Source organism: Budorcas taxicolor, chromosome 11 (genome assembly GCF_023091745.1).
Source record: "Budorcas taxicolor isolate Tak-1 chromosome 11, Takin1.1, whole genome shotgun sequence".
Taxonomy (NCBI): domain Eukaryota; kingdom Metazoa; phylum Chordata; class Mammalia; order Artiodactyla; family Bovidae; genus Budorcas; species Budorcas taxicolor.
Genome location: NC_068920.1, coordinates 30,532,287 through 30,552,547, shown reverse-complemented (window position 1 = coordinate 30,552,547; position 20,261 = coordinate 30,532,287). Strand labels below are relative to the sequence as shown.

General features: G+C 37.0%; 1 protein-coding gene and 1 non-coding gene across 2 annotated transcripts; one reads left to right on the top strand and one right to left on the bottom strand.

The window, feature by feature from the left end:
* Nucleotides 1-19,614, top strand: SCAND3 (SCAN domain containing 3). The gene is made up of 4 exons (XM_052648170.1): nt 1-420; nt 11,791-11,938; nt 14,258-15,753; nt 17,698-19,614. The coding sequence occupies exons 1-4, from the start codon at nt 1-3 to the stop codon at nt 19,612-19,614; spliced, it is 3,981 nt and encodes a 1,326-aa protein (XP_052504130.1).
* TRNAK-UUU (transfer RNA lysine (anticodon UUU)) lies at nt 4,540-4,612 on the bottom strand. The gene has a single exon. It is a non-coding gene; the product is annotated as a tRNA-Lys (tRNA).
* Nucleotides 19,615-20,261: the final 647 nt, after the last annotated feature.

Genomic DNA, 20,261 nt, shown 5'->3' with positions numbered 1-20,261 from the left:
ATGGCAGCAGCCCCCGGGACCATCCCAGCCTTGGCTGGGCAGGGTTCAGAGGAACAAGGGGAGATTATCAAAATAAAGGTTAAAGAAGAGGACCCTATTTGGGATCAGGCATCCTTCCTACAGAAGAATTTGTCTTATAGCAGGGAACTCTCTCGTCAACGTTTCCGGCAGTTCTGCTATCAGGAGACTCCCGGACCCAGGGAGGCTCTGAGCCAACTCAGGGAACTTTGCCGTCTGTGGTTGAGCCCAGAGACACACACAAAGGAGCAGATCCTGGAATTGTTGGTGCTGGAACAGCTCCTGACCATCCTGCCTGAGGAGCTCCAGGCTTGGGTACGGGAGCATCATCCTGAGAGTGGCGAGGAGGTGGTGACTGTGCTGGAGGATTTGGAGAGGGAGCTTGATGAACCTAGACAGCAGGTGAGAAATTGGAGGTGCCATCTTTTGTGGAGAATTTGAGTGCTGTGGGTCCAAAGTGGAGTGAGTGGAGTTCACTTCACACTGACTGCTGCAAATTTGAATTCTGGGCATTATCATTTGATCACTGGTATAGATGAATAGATTCATGCTTCTGGGATAACAATTTTCATGTTGGTGGTAGCTGATTCTAATAAGGAAATGGGATACCAAATGGGAAACCTTGGTCCAGTGCTTGTGAATAGAAAGTATATTTTATTTAGTGACTGTGAGATAAAAGTAGCTATCTCTTCTTATGATGCCCACTACTTTGACCATATATGGAAGCAAATAGGTGTAAGAATACAAGGAATACCTTCTAGGAGAAACAAATAGAGAAGTAGCCTCATTTAATGGAAATATCAGGAAATGGTGAATCCTAACATCTGGGTTCTATAATAGGCTCTGTCACTAATTAGCTGTGTAACCTCAGGTACACACCTTCTCTGGACTTTGATGACCTCATCTGTACAATGAAGAGATTAATTGCATCATTTTCTAGATACTTTTCAGTACTTGGAGTTGTTGGTATGTGAGGTCCAACACACTAGAGGTTATTTTTAAGAGCATATATTTGCTTTTTATGACAGTAATTTTAGAATATTATGGGTATTGCCAAACATTCCCATTTCTGTAAGATACTATCCACACATTTATCTGAACTGTTTTTTTAATATGAACATTTTATATATGTATAGAACGTTTTAACATTTTATGATCTGTTAACATGTTTTTCTGGAATGCAAAATCTTTCATATGAGTCTGATAAATAGGGAAATAAGTCAATGTAATGCTGAAATTGTGTCGGCTCATGTATGAGTTGTCCGTGAAAGTTGATGTTTTGGGCCACCTAAGTAAGAGCAGCTGAATGCAAAGTATAGCCTAGTACAGCAAGTTGTGAAGACATACAGTACTGTACATATTGCCCATTCACCTCCACATCCTTCCTCTTGGCCCCAGTCTCTGTTTTAGAAATACTTATGTGCATAGTTCCTCCCATTTTGGTGCAATCTTTACTCAACTTTATTGTGTTCCAGAAAATGAGCAAGCAAGGGGGAGTTGCAAGTGCCAAAGAAACGTGCTGGTGATAAAATTTTTGCTAGTAAGCATGAAAGAAAAGATTTAACAAATAAAAGCTCAAAATTATAAAATGGTTTGAAAGAAATGAAAAAACATACAACTGAAATAGAAGAGTCAATTTTACAAACAATTAGAGACAATGCTGGGAAAATAAAAGAAAGTTATCTAGCTGGAACAGCTGCAATTGCTACAAAATTTGTTAGAACAAGGCATAAGGAAATGGAAGAAATGGAACACTTGTTTGAATTTTATACCAAAGAAAGAAGCAATGAGAAGTAGCCTTCCTTAAAATTAAAGAGAAAACATTAGCAATATATATGACCTTAAGAAGAAAGTGCAGAAGTGCCTTCATTTAGTGCAAATAGTGGCTGGTTTAGTGGCTTCAAGAACTGCTATGATTTCCACAATATTTAGCTCTCTGATGAAGCTGTGAGTGCAAAGAAGCTGAAAAGACATTTCCCCCAGTGTTAAGAAATTTGATTGACAAAGAAGTATATAACCTAGATCAGGTTTTTAATTTTGATGGAACCACTCTCTGTTGGAGCAAGTGATCTCAAGGGCCTGTATCTTGAAGGGGGAAACAGAAGGTCCAGTATTTAAGATGGTGATGCTGGGTGCAAATGCCAGTAGGAATTTAAATCTAAAGCCTGTGTAATTTATTATTCTGCCAACCTACAAGCTTTAAAAATAAATGTAAAGATTAGCCTGAGTACTATAAGTCTACAAGAAAGGTTGGATGGCAGGGCAGATATTTACTTATCTTCTAGGTGATGTTTTGTAGATGATTTTTTAAAATATTGCAAGAGGAAAAAACAACTTTTCTTTCAAAATTCTTGTAATTCTCAGTAATACACTAAGCCATCCGCCAACAGTTGATGAACTTTCTTCAACTATTAAAGTTCTTTTTTACCGCCTAATATAACTACTTTTCTTCAGCCCTCTAATCAGGTTGTGATCGCAATCATTAAAGATTATTATTTAAGGATAACATTCAAGGTGTTTTTTGCATCTACACCAGGTGATGATGCACACACAGTTTTTGAATTCTGGAATTGATAAAGCATTAAACTTGCAATTGCTGTTATTATAGAGGCTTGAGATGATGTCACAAAAGCCTACTTGCATGGGGTATGGTATGATTCTCCCTGATTGGGACTTCCCTGGTGGTCCATTGGTTGAGAAACCACCTTCCAATGAAGGGGACATTGGTTTGATCCCTAGTCAAGGAACTAGGATCTCACATGCACGGGGCAGCAAAGTCTGCGGGCCTCAACTAGAGAACTCGCTTTCAGCAAACTGCAGAGCCCACGTGCCCTGGAGCTGGCACGCCACAACTAGAGAGAAGCCATCATGCTGCAACAGAGAGAGAGTGCCACGATTAAGACTTGACACGGCCAAAAAAAAAGATTTTTCTCCCTGATTTAATTTATGATTCTAAAGGCTTCGAACCTTCAGAAGAGCTCCACTAAATCAAAGCAACTTACGTTACTTTTGCTGAGGAGGTTGGATTTTAAAAAGCTGAGTGGAGATATTGAGGAACTGCTGCAGTCTCATTCAGAAGCTCTCTGTATACAAGAGCTCCAACAGTTAGCTGCTGAGGCTCAAATGGAAGTCTGTAAGATGACGATACAGTTAGACAATCTACCCCACAAGAGCTTTCTACTTCTCAGTTATCTTCTGCTCTAAGTATGATAGAGCAGTAGTTGTAGTAGATAGACGATAACTTGACTACAATGTAGAATGCAGCAGGATTTCACTTCATGGCATGAAGTCCTATTTGGAACCATGAAATAGCTTCTTTATGAAAGAAGGAAAATATTTAAGCAGGAAAAACTAAATAACTTTTTATAAGCCAGTGTCAGAAAATAAAAACAAGATGATGAGCCAGAACTGTCATTATATATTTTGTAGTTTCACTACATTTCTTGGAAAGTGTGCAAATGCTTGTCCATCTGAACTTCTGATGATGATATCCCTTGACCCTTGCCTCACCCTTTCCTTATACCTCTAACAAGATACCATCACTTTTCTAAGGTAAAAATCCTTAGAATACTTAATATTTTTTATCTAATATGTCTTTTTGTCTAAACTTGTAATTTTGCTGGAATTTCTGTAGTTTTATTAATGTCTCCTGACAAAGCTGTGTAGAATTTAAATAATCTACCCTAAAACTTTATTTTCTCCATAAATCCTGTTAGTTTTTGTATACTTTTACAGAAAGCATGTTTCATGGGTTCATATATTATTGCATAAATTCCTATTCAGGCAGTCTCTTTCTTCTAGCCATCACACCTTTTCTGTTTCAAACAGAATATGTACCTGTTACTTTAAAATTTTCCTCTTCTGGTAGGACTTTGTCTTTGGTCAATACTGGGTAATGTTTAGGGTTATGCTCTGATTATATTGGAAAGTTTTTCACAAGACTCAGGGTTAAATGCCAAATTTGCATAATTGCATAAAAGTTTTTCTATTTTTGTTTTGTTTTGTTTCTGTGTGATTTCTGAAGGAAGGGGAAAATGCTGTTGTTGCAAATGCTTTTAACTGCCAGTCCAGTGTCTATTGTACACCCCTTCTTTCTTCCATAAAAAATACTTCATGTTGGCTACATTAAGTTGCTCCAGTCATGTCCAACTCTTTGTGATTCTAGGGACTGTAGCCCATCAGGCTCTTCTGTCCTTTGGATTCTCCAGGCAAGAATACTGAAGTGGATTGCCATTCTCTTCTCCAGGGCATCTTCCGGATCCAGGGATCAAACCTGCAGGAAATTCTTTACCATTGAGCCACCCACTGAGGAGCCTAAAAGTCTATGCCCAAAGGGAAAGACTACCCAGTCCAGTATTCTAACCTGGAAAATTAAGGACTCTATACAGTGCACGGGGTTGTAAAGAGTTGGACAGGATTGAAGGACTTTCACTTAAGCCTGAACAGGGGTTTGAACCCTGGACTCTCAGATTAAAAGTCTGATGCTCTACTGACTGAGCTGCCCAAAACACTCTAGAGCAACGCCTGAACAGGGACTTGAACCCTGGACCCTCAGATTAAAAGTCTGATGCTCTACCGACTGAGCTATCCAGGCTCTCTTAGGAACAGAGGAGGCTCAGACATAGTCTTCATGTTCATGTGTCTAACTCTTTGTAAACCCATGGACTATAGCCAGCCAGGCTCCTCTGTCCATGGGATTCTCCAGGCTCCAAGGAAAAATACTGGAGTGGGTTGCCATTTCCCATTCCAGGTGATCTTCCCCGTGTCTCCTGCCTGCATTGGCAGAGGGTTTCTTCACCACTGAGCCCCTGAGGAAGCTATCTACCTAACTGTTGGCTATGTACCTAATTAAATGCTTCTCAGCTTTCCTTGTACTAGAGTTGGCCATGCAATATGGTTCTGGCCAAAGAGAAATAAGCATATTTTCTAGGAGTTTCTGGGGAAGCTTATATTTTCCTTATAAAATGGCACAGATGTGTTTAGTTCTGCCTTTTCCCACTTCCTGTCTTGAACACAAATGTGATGTCTGGAGCTATGGTAGCTATCTTGTGACCATGACGTGATGACAAATGTTAGGATGACCACCAACATGTTATGAACGAAGACAGCTCTGGTCCCTGACAACTGTTAGGTATGTGAATCAGTGCCAGCAATTGCCCTCCTCTAGATTTCTTAGCATATGACAAAAATAAACCCCAATTTGTTTAAGCCACTGTAAGTTGGGTGTTATAATTGAGAAATGCATACATTTCTAATGAATACAGCCATATTTACTCCACTATTTTATGACCAAATTTCTTATTAGAAATTTAAAAAACAAAATCTAGGAATTATATGCTGCTGCTGCTGCTGCTAAGTCGCTTCAGTCGTGTCCGACTCTGTGTGACCCCATAGACGGCAGCCCATAAGACTCCACCATCCCTGGGATTCTCCAGGCAAGAACATTGGAGTGGGTTGCCATTTCCTTCTCCAGTGGATGAAAGTGAAAAGTGAAAGTGAAGTTGCTCAGTCGTGTCCGACTCTTAGCGACCCCATGGACTGCAGCCTACCAGGCTCCTCCGTCCATGGGATTTTCCAGGCAAGAGTACTGGAGGTGGGTGCCATTGCCTTCTCCGAAATTATTCCTGAGTAAACTATAAATAGAAAATAACTACAATGTACAACACTTTATAATGACTTAAAAGGGCTATTTACATTTAGAGTATGTATTTTAAATATTATCAAAACATAACTTAATATATCAACTTTATTAATTATATGTACATAATTTATACAAAAATGTTAAGGATTTTCCCCCCATGATTATAAGGACACCTCTGATCAACTTTTTTATAATTAGCTGACACACATTCATATACTACTAATTAATTTTACTAGCCTGAAAAACTAAGTGAAATATAATCCCAAATGATCACCATCGACTTAAAAAAACAATTAAAATACTCTCTACTGTGTAGTCAACTATTTATTGAGCACGTCCTATTTTTCAGCACCAAAACACGTTTATTACCTTATAGAAATCAAGAAAACCTTCGTCTCTTTCTTAGTTGCCTCCCTAAGGTCATTACCGTGTGCGCGTGTTCAGGTGCGTCCAGCTGTTTGCATCTCCGTGGGCTGTAGCCTATCGGCTACTCTGTCCAAGGAATTTTTTAGGCAAGAATACTGGAGTGGGTGGTCATTTCCTACTTCAGGGGATCTTTCCAACCCAGGGATCAACCTGCATCTCCTGCATTGGCAGGCAGGTTCTTTATCATTGCACCACCTGGAAAGCCATGGTCATCACCACCTATCTATAATTTCTTTTAATGAAATACATGTAAGTGGGAAGGTATAAGTATTAATCTGTTATTCTGGAATTTTAAAATGACACATGCACACATTTAAAGATTATACATTTTAAATAGATACAAGCTGTTAATTCCTGAAAAGTATTTTAAAAATTAACCTCATTGAAATTTTTGGTTTATAAAAATAACTTTAATTGCAGGGTGTCAAGTTTAAATAACTGTGTATTATGATGGTCAGCTACATATAAGATTCATATTCTTTCAAGTTTAAAGTACCTCTTCTAAGAGTTAGGCCAATGGTTATATAGTGAAAGACAAATGACTGTCATAACCAGTTTGAGGTAATTTCACCTTTGTAATTTATTTTTGCCATCCAAAGGCACCCTTTACACTTCTGTGGTAAATGCTGAATGTAATTCCTCCCATTCCTTCTAAGACCAGGCCCACCTGCCTTGGACTGGTCTCTCAAATGGAAATGCAGAGGAATCAAGACGCTAGATGTGTGTGGGTATATGGTTGTGGAGGAGGAGGAATCAGTGATAAATGCATCACAATAAGCCATATCTATAGTTTGTTTCATGTCTTGAGTTGTTCTGGTTGTGCTTATACCAACTTTACAGAATTGATAAAATTGTTTAATTATAAATAGGTTTCCCTGTCTCCCAGATGACTTATATCTTTCCCTCCAGGACCTCCTTTACCTCAGTTATGGAAAGATTTAGGCAAACTGAGATGCATGCTATTATACTATATAAAGAAATCTATATAAGATCTTTTATTCTTAAGACCAGAGAAGGGAAAAACTTACCAAAGGGAAATGGCTCAACCATTTATGAATTTTTGTTTTAAAAGAAAATTGATTTCTTATATACTTTGTTCTGTCTAAGAAGAGGAAGTAAGTTTATAACATGGTGTCCAGCTTGGGGAAAAGGAACATGACACATAAATTCCTTAAATCCCACCATAATGTTATAATACATCTTGGCTTTCATTCAGATATCAGCGATGGTTTCCTTTGGGAATTTTCTGGTTTATGTGCAGTTTGGGCTCAGTATTCATGGACCCAAATTTTCAAGCCATCCCACAGAATACTGACATCTGCTGACACCTTCCACTAGGCTTTATTTGAGCATCTTGTTCTGCTTGGTGAAATGAATTATTAGAGTTCATAATTCTGACAGTATTTTACCCTCGGAACTCTGAATCCAGGAATCCAAGTTCAAATTTTGGTGGGACCTGAGGCAAGTCTGTTTTGGGCTTCCCAGATGGCACAGTGATAAAGAACCCATCTGCCAATGCGGGAGACGCGAGAGATGTGGATTCAGTCCCTGGATTGGGAAGATCCCCTGCAGGAAGAAATGGCAACCCACTCCAGTATTTTTGCCTGGAGAATCCCACAGACAGGGAGCCTGGCTGGCTATTGTCCATTGAGTTGCAAAGAGTCAGACATGACTAAAGTGACTTAGCACAAACGCACACAGTGACCAGAAAAATGCAAATTAAAATGAACTTGGTAACCACTGTTGATGTGACCAAATTTGAGTAAGGATGTTGAGCTAGTAGAATGCCTGTGTACTACTGATAGGAATAAGTTATTATGACCGTTTTGGAAATGTCAACCGAGTGTAACCATACTCCATGGTCCAGCAAACCTACTACAAGGTATATATCTTACAGAAACACATTCAAAGACATGCAAAATAATATTTATAGCAGCATTATTATAATTGCCAAGAACTCTAAACAACACAGATGTCCATTAAAAGTTGTCATGGATGAATATATTATGGTGTATTTGTATAACTGAATACTATACAATAATGAAAATGAATGAGCAAGTGCTACATTCAACAATGTGGATGAATTTCACAAATATAATGCTGAACAAAAGAACCCAGACAAAAGTGAGTATATATTATATGATTCTGTTTCTGTAAAGTCCAAAAAGGAAAATGAATCTTGGATGATAGATGTCAGAGTAGTAGATACATTGAGTGAAGAGGGTCAGACACAAGTAGCTTTCTGAGACGCTGTTAAAGTTCTATTTTTTTAAATGAGTAGTTCACTTTATGATGTCAATGAGCTCTATGTTTATGAGTTATACACCTTTTTCTAAGTTTATATTACTTACAGTAAAAATCATATTCAGAAAAATATTTATTTTTCATTTGATGTCTCCTGCACAATAGGCTAGGGTGCTTGATTATATGCACATTTTTAGATTCTACATGTCATGTGAATGAGAAATTATTTTTGTAAAACCAAGGCCCAGTGATGGAAATTTTAAAAATTAACCAAGTTAAGAATATTTGGCAAGGCAAACTATTGAAATGTTCTATTTGAGTGCAATATGGCTTCTACAGGGCTATTTGCAAGAGAGTGGTTTTGGCAGGGATGTGAAATGGCCAAGCTACTTCCATTGTAAGTGGCACACTTAAAGAATTGGAGTCAGGTGCCATACTCAAAGCCTCCAATTGTAGAATCATTTGTGTTCTTTTCACTTTAAGGTATATTGCTGCTGCTGCTAAGTCGCTTCGGTTGTGTCTGACTCTGTGCTACCCCATAGACGGTAGCCTACCAGGCTCCCTCACCCTTGGGATTCTCCAGGCAAGAACACTGGAGTGGGTTGCCATTTCCTTCTCCAGTGCATGAAAGTGAAAAGTGAAAGTGAAGTTGCTCAGTCATGTCCAACCCTTGGCAACCCCATGGACTGCAGCCTACCAGGCTCCTCCATCCATGGGATTTTCCAGGCAAGAGTACTGGAGTGGGTTGCCATTGCCTTCTCCATTAAGGTATATTAAATAACTATAAATCAGAATTCTGGTTCTTAGGAGGTAACAGCTCCTCCTCTCCTTTTAACTTTCATTCTTACTCAGTTTTAGAGTTAACCATGGAGATGTGATTAGTCCCAGAGGCTGCTATTCTCTTTAAGACAGCCTTGGGAAGTTATTGGCTGTTGAATACTTCTTTTCATTCATGTACCTATTTTCGTTAGAATACAATAGAATCTACCTAACACATCTCTCTCCCAGTTTACTTGTTGCTTACATGACTAACAAAGATCCATGTGTAGAAGTGAGTAAAAGATCTACAAGTCAATGAAAACTCTCCTAAACTAAAATAGTATCACACATTGTAACACAAGTTTTATTACTTTTTTTGTTTCTTTTGGTGAATGGCACTGAAGCTTTAGACTTCGTCTGGTAAATTTATACGCAAAGACATTATTTAAAGAATAAGCTATAGTAAGCTGATAACACAAATAACAATGTTAAAATTATTGAAAGGCCAGACAGAAACAATCTAGATTACTGATAACAAACTGCGCCAAACAGTTGGCTGTTAACCACCTTCCTGGATTATTACAAGATTTTCTTGTTGTCCACATCATTTCTAGACTTAGCAGAATCAGATATTAGACTGTAACACAGTCCAGATAGACATACCTATTGAATGTTATGACAACTGATTCACAGAATTATATTTTACAAAGATTTAATATATCAACTTATATAGAGGCTGAAGGAGGAATAACACTCAGTTCAGTTCAGTTGCTCAGTCGTGTCCGACTCTTTGAGACCCCATGAATCACAGCACGCCAGGCCTCCCTGTCCATCACCAACTCCTGGAGTTCACTCAAATTCATGTCCATCGAATCAGTGATGCCATCCAGCCATCTCATCCTCTGTTGTCCCCTTCTCCTCCTGCCCCCAATCCCTGCTAGCATCAGGGTCTTTTCCAATGAGTCAACTCTTCGCATGAGGTGGCCAGAGTATTGGAGTTTCAGCTTCAGCATCAGTCCTTCCAATGAACACCTAGGATTGATCTTTAGGATGGACTGGTTGGATCTCCTTGCAGTCCAAGGGACTCTCAAGAGTCTTCTCCAACACCACAGTTCAAAAGCATCAAATTTTTAGCGCTCAGCTTTCTTCACAGTCCAACTCTCACATCCATACATGACCACAGGAAAAACCATAGCCTTGACTGAATAGACCTTTGTTGGCAAAGTAATGTCTCTGCTTTAGAATATGCTATCTAGGTTGGTCATAAGTTTCCTTCCAAGGAGTAAGCGTCTTTTAATTTCATGGCTGCAGTCACCATCTGCAGTGATTTTGAAGCCCAAAAAAATAAAGTCTGACACTGTTTCCACTGTTTCCCCATCTATTTCCCATGAAGAGCCTTAAATATGTTCTTACTTCTGGTTTCCAAAGAAATGTGTCACAAACAGTGCAAATTTGTCACAAACAGTGCCATATAGATAACTTGGAGGTAAACATGTTTATATGTGTGTGTTTGTGTGTGTGTGTTTATCTACCTAGTGTCTTGGTTCCTAATTCCTCAACCAGGAGTCACACTCAGGCTATTACAGTGAAAGTGCTGAGTCCTAACCACTGGACCACCAAGGGATTCCCAAACATGCTTCTATATTAAAGACAGTGTTTATTTAAAGTCAGTGGCAATAACTTTCACTCTCCTCTTTCACCCTCATCAAGAGGCTTTTTAGTTCCTCTTTGCTTTCTGCCATTAGAGGAGTATCATCTGGATATCTGAAGTTGTTAATATTTCTCCCGGCAATCTTGATTCCAGCTTGTGATTCATCAAGTCCAGGAGTTCCATGATGTACTCTGCACATAAGTTAAATAAGCAAGGTGAAAGTATACTGCCTTGACTTACTTCTTTCCCAGTTTTGAACCAGTCTGTTGTTCCATGTCTGGTTCTAACTGTTGCTTCTTGACCTGCATCCCTATACACGGTTCTTCCAGATCTGCTCCTGCATGTGCAGATTCAACCAACCAAGGATTGTGTAGTACTGTAGTATTTGCTGTTGGAAAAAAAAAATTCCTTTGTAGATAGACCCCCTAAGGGTCAAGCCAATATTGTCCAAGAATCAACTGTATATTTTGGAGACAATAGGGTGAGTTTAATTATGACACGAGTACTAGATGATTGGTGTTAAGGCTAAAATAATATTTTCTTTTCACCCAACACAGTTACCCACTTTGATTGGCTTTTTTCCCTGTATCCATACATAACACAGTGGGCTAACGTTTTCCACATTTGGTCTAAAACAACTGTCCTATTTCTTCCTGGGTTAAATAGTTCATTAGTCATTATTAGATAATTTCACCCCAAATATTTACTTTAAATTGCTCCTACTGAAACTCATTTACAATTTTCTCCCAGTTATCACAGTTTAGGGAATATTCCTTTAATGTGCTTCCATTGTTAGTCCCCCAAACAAAAACCATAGGTTTGCATATCAACTCCTGTCCAATTTCTGTTGTATGGCTCTGACCTGATTTGTTCTAGTATTTTTTATTTCTCTTTTTACTCTATCTAGCACTCCTCTTAAGAATTCAGTGAAGACTTTTTCTTCTTACATCCTTTCCATTTCAGTAGAAAAATGTTTTAAGGTTTCGCTATGGTTTATGCAGTGATAGTATTAACATTATATTAATTTCCAAATGTACCTATTTATCCCCAGGTCCCACAGAGCACATATGAGCAAGAAGTTCCTATGGAAGAAAAGACTCTCCTAGATACTGCAAAGGAGTCCTTAGGTACCCATCTCCAGTCTATAGAAGATAGAATGGAATGTGAATCTCCAGAGTCACGCCTCCTTCAAGATAATGGTGAGGATAATTTAGTCTTTGGAAAGAGTATGAGATTTGGGAGAGGGAAGGGCCCATTCATTGAAAGGTTATCAAACTTTATTCCATTGAAGCTTCTACTGAATATAGCTGAAGGAAAGGTCAACCAGTGTAGAGTAATGCTATTAATGAACTTGACTTACGCAATCAAACAATAATGTAAAAAATAATTGAACACAGTATTTTTCATGGATAACTTGCAATGGAATTAAGTACCTGTGGATAGATAAATCAGAGATGCCTCTGTATATAAATGTGGATCACTTGTCAGTATAGCCATGAGTCCCATTTCTATAGCCTCTGCTCCCCAATTCTTGTTACATATGGCTATTTAAGATTGGAAATATTACTTAGAAATCCGACTGAAGAAAATGGAATTTCTGAAGTTCATGTCCACTAGAGATCTAAGGACTATTAACAGTGTAATGTGTGGTAGAGGCAGTGGTGCAGGCTGGCTTGGTTCTGGAGCACCTGTTTTTTCCAAAAGGCCTAAGTACAATTAATATCACGTTTTCTTTTCTTACATCCCTAGCAATTCCATATTTTCTGCTTATCATAGACTTACTAATATTGATTGTACTTATTTCTGAAGCTCATATTCTCTTGGTTCTCATTTACATTGCCTTATATTACTTTCTTCTCCTGGGTTTATCCTTGTTTACCTTCCTTTATGTTCATGGCTCCATAGCATGATACAAAATGTATCAGTGTGGAAATAAATACTATCTATATAATGGTCTTTTCAGTCACATTTTGAAATAGCACTTTTCAGGAGTGTTGTCACTTCATTATAAAGCTAATTAACAAATTTTTATCCAACACTTTTTTTTTTTTTGGCTGCACCCCAAGGCTTGATTGCAGAATCTTAGTTGCCTGACCAGAGATTGAACCCAGGCCTCAGCAGTGAAAGCACCAAGTCTGAATCACTGGACCACCAAGGAACTCCCTATCCAACACTTTTCTTTGTAATAAAATGTTAGATAGTGGAAGAAATACTAGAAGGAAAAGTGATCCCTGCTTCTTTAGAAACTTATAGTCTTGTCAGTTGTACATATGAAACAGTGAGTGCTAGTTTATGTTATTGATAAATTATATCTTCAAGAAAGGAGAACTCACTGTAAGCTTAAATGATCAAGGTCTTGTTGGAACAATTGAGAGTTATATGAGGCCAAAACACACAGTTTTGAAGCTTTGGAAATTATGAACATTTGAGAATTATTTCAATTTACCAGTTCAATATTTGGTATGCTAATTATCAAACAACTTGAGAAAAAGCATTTTTTCCAAGCATCTATAGGACTTTCAAGGTTATATGCTAATTCCAAATTATTCTTTTTTATTTTTTCAAAATAGTTTCCTTAAGACTAGCCAAATTTGATTTATTTAAATGTTTTTATTATTATGAATAGTCTAAACATTTATTTTAATATGTTATATTAAGCCAGAGATTTTTCACTACTTCAGGTTCATCTGCTGCTCTTTCTTTATCAAAATCAGTAGTAAGGGTATTTATATTGGGCTTATAGCTTTACAAGCACCAAAAGTGAGCTGATGTAAATACATGATCTTTAAACTTAAGCCCCAGATGTTGCTATACCAGCTAACATGACTGAATAAAACAAAATGTGGTATAGCCTGAGACTTAAAAAAAGACAAAAACACCTATTAGGACTTCCTTGATGGTTCAGTAGTTAAGCATCCATTCCCTGGTGGTCCAGTCCCCTTGCAGTGGAGGTCAGGGAACTAAGATCCACGTGGGAACTAAGATCCCTTATGCCATGGAGGAACTGCTGAACCTGTGGGCTCCAGAGCCTTGTGACATAGCTAGAGGTTTGGGGTGCTGCAACAAAAGATCCCACCTGCACGCTGTAACTAAGACCTGGATGCAGCCAAAATAAGTAAATTAATTAATTAAGAAACTATCATTCTATATAAAAAAAACTATTACTGTATTTCTGAGACTTCTCTAGCCAAAAACCAGTTTTTATATAATTAATAAATAAATGAAAAAATAATAACATCAATTTGTTTTCTGTTTTACATAAATCAGTGCTTTACTTTAAGGTTAACCCTGAATACTGCTCTGGAAAGTCATAACCTGGCTTTCTACTCTGTATCAGAACTTTTTGTTCCTGGCTACCTCTCTTTATTCCTCCAAAGGTAGACTTCTTAATCAAAATTGTGCTGCCCCTCTTGTGTATTCATATCTACTTCTACTCCAAGCTCTCGTGGTTATTTGGGCAATGTGGTATTTAGATTAGATTCCCAAATATTCTAATTGGTTTTTCATTTATGTTTTAGGGTCATTCTTGTGGCTTTCCATGATGTCTCAAAGCATGGGTGATGATAACTTTAGTAGTTTAGATACTAATGAAGCAGAAATCGAACCAGAAAACATGAGAGAAAAGTTCTTCAGAAGCTTAGCAGTGTTACTAGAAAACAAGAGTAATAACACCAAGATATTTTCTAAAGCAAAGTACTGTCAATTAATCAGGGAAGTGAAAGAAGCTAAGGCTAAGGAAAAAAAAGAATCAATTGACTACCGGCGCTTGGCTAGATTTGATGTGATCATTGTACAAGGTCATGAGAAGCTAATTGAGGCTATAAATGGGGAAACGGATAAAATACGGTTTTATTTACATAGTGAGGACTTATTTGACATATTGCATGATACACATCTCAGTATTGGACATGGTGGACGTACCCGCATGGAAAAAGAGTTACAAGCAAAATACAAGAACATCACAAAAGAAGTTATAATGCTATACTTGACACTCTGCAAACCATGCCAACAGAAAAATTCAAAACTCAAGAAAGTTCTAACATCAAAGTCAATTAAGGAAGTTAACTCAAGATGCCAAGTGGATCTTATAGACATGCAGTTGAATCCTGATGGAGAGTATAAATTTATTATGCATTATCAAGACTTTCGCACAAACTTGAGTTTTTTGCGGTCGTTAAAATCTAAAAGGCCTGAAGAGGTTGCACGTGCTCTTTTAGATATTTTTACAATTGTTGGAGCGCCCAGTGTTCTACAGTCTGACAGTGGGAGGGAATTTTCAAGCCAGATTGTCAGTGAACTTAGTAATATTTGGCCAGAACTTAAAATTGTTCATGGGAATCCTCAGGCCTGTCAAAGCCTAAGTTCTATAAATCAAGTTAATGAGGATATCCAAAATCGGATTATCTCCTGGATGCAAACTAATAATTCATCACACTGGGCTGAATTTTTGTGGTTTATTCAAATGACCCAAAATCAACCCCATCACAGACGCATGCAACAGACTCTATGTGAGGGTGCATGTAGCTCTGAAGCTAAACTGGGGCTCTCTCATTCCCAGTCAACTGAAGAACTTGTTGCCAGCCTGAACACAGAAAATGAATTGGAACAGGCTGATAAAGAATCAGAAAATACTGTAAGAGCCCAGCATGAAGAAAACATTGAGATTGGAACAGATAGTAGTGATATTGAAGAGATTCTTTCTATTACTCCTAAGGTAGCCCAAAACACTGTTCCTGAAGGCAGACTGAATTTTTTATCATGTGTAAGTTGTGGAAAAGAATGCATAGGTGCTAATAGTTGTGAATCATGTTGTAGAAACATCCATGCAATCTGTGGAGTGCCCTCTGAACGTGAGACTGATGGTTATTGTAACAAAATAACTCGTAGTCTTTGCTACCAGACCACTACAATGAAAAGGAAGCCTGATGAGGTTCCAAGAAGTTTGACTGTTCAACCTTTCAAAATGTTAAAGCCATCGGAGACACCATTTTCATCAGACAAAGCAGGAGACTGGGTAAGAATTTGAGTGTAGATCAAAGAATTTGTTGTGGATCAAAGCAAGGCAAGAGCCTCTTTCTACTTTACTGTGATCATGATGAGTGAGAAAGTTTTGGCATGGCACACTAAAGCACAATGATGGCCATCTTGGATATATTTTCTCCAAAAAAAGGTCAATTACTTTTAACGTCCTCCCTCCACTCATTTTTCAAGTTGGGAGTTATAACCTTGGATGCTGCTTTGTTTATTGTTCTGAAGTGAGCAGCAGTAATATCTCTTTTTTCTGATGTCAAGCATTTCTTAGGGGGATGAGAAAGCTAGGATCCAGGGGACAAATGGTATGCCTGGTGGTATGTTTCTACAGATGGATAAATTTGGGAACAGATGAACTTACTGTTACATTGTTTTAGTTGTATGTATGTACGTTTGGGTGGAGAGGTGAGCTAAGAAAGGGCATCTCAGGTCAAGTGAAGAAATATTTAAGAAGGCAGGGAATGAGAAATTTGGTTGGGAGACATGAGTTTGTGTTGGGAAAGTTTGGTTTTTTGATAAAAATGCAGAGTGTGAAATAAGGCCAAACAGATTTTTCAATCATTAGGTTTTATAAAGTAGCGCTAATATGTGTTCAAGTTAGTGTTTTGAAATATGAAGGTTACACATGATTTGGGCCAGTAGTATTCAGAGTTTGTTCTTCAGACCAGTGGTGGTCTGCAAACTGTCATACTAGTTCATAATGAGGTAAGTACACATATCGAGAGTACTTGGAAATCACAACAATATGACATTGCTGATACCAAGCACATGATTAATGAACTCATCTTTTCAAATAGAATATTCAGTTTTGATGTTAAACTCTCAAGGTGAATCACATGTGATAGCAGTTGTAAATTAGTCAAGTATAATAGGTTCACATTAAAATGGGTGATATGCTGTTTAACTTGTCAGCTGTAACCCAGAAGTGTGTAAAACTGAGAAAATGTAAACATTTACTTATCTTTATAACTTAATTTTAAAATCATTTTATGTTTTTAATCAAGCCTGGTTTTGTAAAACTTTTTAAATTGAAGTATAGTTGATTTATAATATTATGTTAGTTTCAAGTATACAGCACAGTGATTCAGTTTATATATGTATATATACATATATGCATATACATATTGTGTACACACACCCATTCTTTTTTCAGCTCCTTTTCCCTTATAGGTCATTACAAAATATTTAGTATATTCCCTATGCTATACAGTAGGACCTTGTTGGTTGTCTATTTTATATATAGTAGTATATATATGTTAATCCCAATCCCCTAATTTATCCCTCCCCCATCTTTCTCCTTTGGTAACTGACCATAAATTTGTTTCTATGTCTGTGAGTCTCTTTCTGTTTTGGAAATAAGTTCATTTGTATCTTGTTTTTAGACTCCACTTATAAGCAATGCCATTTATTTATCTTTCTTTTTCTGGCTTACTTCACTGAATATGATGATTTCTAGGTCCATCCATGTTGCTGCAGTTGGCATTACTTCATTCTTTTTTATGGCTGAGTAATATTCCATTGTATATATGTACTACATCATCTTTATCCATTCATCTGTTCATGGACCTTTAGGTTGCCTCCATGTCTTGGCTATTGTAAATAGTGCTGCAATGAACATTGGGGTGTATGTATCATTTTGAATTATAGTTTTCTCTGAATATATGCCCATGAGTGGGATTGCAGGATCATACATTAACTCTATTTTTTGTTTTTTGAGGCACTTCCATACTGTTCTCCGTAGTGGCTGTACCAATATACATTCCTACCAACAGTGTAGAAGAAGAGTTCCTTTTTCTCCACATCTTTCCGGCTTTTATTACTTGTAGATTTTTTGATGATGCAAGCCTAGTTTTCAATTTTTAGTTTAACATTATTAATAAAGAGGAAAGTAAAATTTGTATTGCTTATTTTTAATTCTAATTTGCAGATGACAAAACAAGCTTCACTGGACTTTTTTGTGAAGAAAAGACACACCTATTCTGAATATGGCAATAGTAGCAAAAGGAATGGTAACAATGGAAGTCATCTTGAGGGAGTGAAAACCAAAAGAGTTCATACCAGCTTTACTCGGAAGTATGATCCCTCATATATTGAGTTTGGTTTCATAGCCATAATTGATGGTGAAGTGCTGAAACCACAGTGTATTATTTGTGGAGATGTACTGGCTAATGAAGCGATGAAACCATCGAAACTTAAGCGGCATCTATATTCAAAACATAAAGAAATAAGTTCACAACCAAAAGAATTCTTTGAAAGAAAGAGTAATGAATTGAAAAGCCAACCAAAGCATGTGTTCAATGTTTCTCACATAAACATTAGTGCTTTGAGGGCTTCTTATAAAGTAGCGCTTCCGGTTGCTAAGTCTAAAACACCATACACAATTGCTGAGACACTAGTGAAGGACTGCATCAAAGAAGTTTGCTTAGAAATGTTGGGTGAATCTGCAGCAAAGAAGGTAGCTCAAGTACCACTTTCCAATGACACCATAGCTCGACGTATTCAGGAATTGGCGAATGATATGGAAGACCAACTCATAGAACAAATAAAACTAGCCAAGTATTTTTCATTGCAACTTGATGAATGCAGAGATATTGCTAACATGATAATTCTTTTAGTATATGTGAGGTTTGAACATGATGATGATATAAAGGAAGAATTCTTTTTTTCAGCCTCTTTACCAACAAACACAACTAGCTCAGAACTGTATGAAGCTCTGAAGAATTATGTTGTCAACAAATGTGGTTTGGAATTTAAGTTTTGTGTAGGAGTGTGTTCTGATGGTGCAGCTTCAATGACAGGAAAACATTCTGAAGTGATTAACCAGATTAAAGAACTTGCACCAGAATGTAAAATAACACATTGCTTCATTCATCGAGAAAGTCTTGCTATGAAAAAAATATCAGCTGAACTGAACAGCGTGCTTACTGACATAGTAAAAATTGTGAATTATATAAAATCTAATGCATTAAATTCAAGATTATTTTCTTTATTGTGTGATAATATGGAAGCTGATCATAAGCAACTGTTGTTGCATGCTGAAATACGGTGGTTATCCTGGGGAAAAGTTCTATCAAGATTGTTTGAAATACGAAATGAACTCTTAGTATTTCTGCAAAGCAAAAAGCCAGTTTGGTCCCAGCTTTTCAAAGATGTGAATTGGATTGCCAAACTTGCTTATTTATCTGATATCTTCAGTATTTTTAATGATCTTAATGTTTGCATGCAAGGAAAGAACGCAACATGTTTTTCAATGGCAGATAAGATTGAAGGACAAAAACAAAAGTTAAAAGCTTGGAAAAAAAGAGTTTCTACAGATTGTTATGACATGTTCCATAATTTAACAACAGTTATCAATGAAGTAGGTAATGATCTTGATATTGCACATCTACGAAAAGTTGTCAGTGAACATCTTACAAATTTGTTAGATTGTTTTGAATTGTACTTTCCTTCAAAAGAAGATCCACGCATAGGAAATTCATGGATACAAAATCCATTTCTTTCATCAAAAGATAATTTAAATTTAACTATAATCCTACAGGATAAGTTGTTGAAGCTGGCTACTGATGAAGGATTGAAAATGAATTTTGAAAATACAGCATCACTTGCTTCATTTTGGATAAAAGTTAAAAATGAATATCCCGAGCTTGCTGAGATTGCTTTAAAATCTCTTCTTCTGTTCCCCTCAACATACCTCTGTGAGACTGGGTTCTCTACCTTAAGTGTTATTAAAACAAAACATAGAAACAGTTTAAATATACATTATCCCTTGAGAGTAGCATTGTCATCAATCCAACCTAGATTAGACAAATTAACGAGCAAGAAGCAAGCTCACTTATCACATTAAAAATTTTAAATACTGATTTATAATGTGTTAATTCAAAGTATACATATAGGCATTATGGAACTATGAAAAGATTTGATTAAACTAGCAATTCTGTATATAAATTGCCTATATGTACACTAAAGTGTACAGTTTTTATACTTCTCTTATTTTCCCTGTCAAATTTGTTATATTTATTAGGATGTAATTTTAAATCTGTTCATTCTAATATTAAAATTTTTGGTCTTGTATGTATTTTCATTGTATTTTATTAATTTATTAAAATTAAAGAATGACTTCAAGATGGGGAATAATTTCTTTGAAATGGCAGACTTGATCAGTGAAGTGAATTCAAGGGGGAGAATTAGAATTTGAATGCAAGGGTGGGTGTCAGTGAGATGTTAAATTTGTAAAACTGATATTGGGTGGTTTGGTTGGAAGTTGATGATAAGTTTGTTTTGTAGGTGCATGTTTAGATGCAGTGTTTAAGTGGGTAAAGTAGGGGAAAACCATCAAATGCTTATAAAAATTCAGTGGGAAAAAACCTATGTATCCTTTCACAGAATAAAATGTATCATGGTTATTCAACAGTAGTTGAATACAGTAGTAAAAGTGAGATATTGCGGAGAGAATTCTGGGGGATGATGAAATGTTCTATCTTCTGTTGTGGT

Excerpts from the sequence above, each read along its gene's own strand:
- SCAND3 (XM_052648170.1), top strand. The coding sequence starts at position 1 with ATGGCAGCAGCCCCCGGGACCATCCCAGCCTTGGCTGGGCAGGGTTCA. Across the intron at positions 421-11,790 it reads TTGATGAACCTAGACAGCAG|GTCCCACAGAGCACATATGA; the intron begins GTGAGAAATTGG and ends ATTTATCCCCAG. Across the intron at positions 11,939-14,257 it reads ACGCCTCCTTCAAGATAATG|GGTCATTCTTGTGGCTTTCC; the intron begins GTGAGGATAATT and ends TTTATGTTTTAG.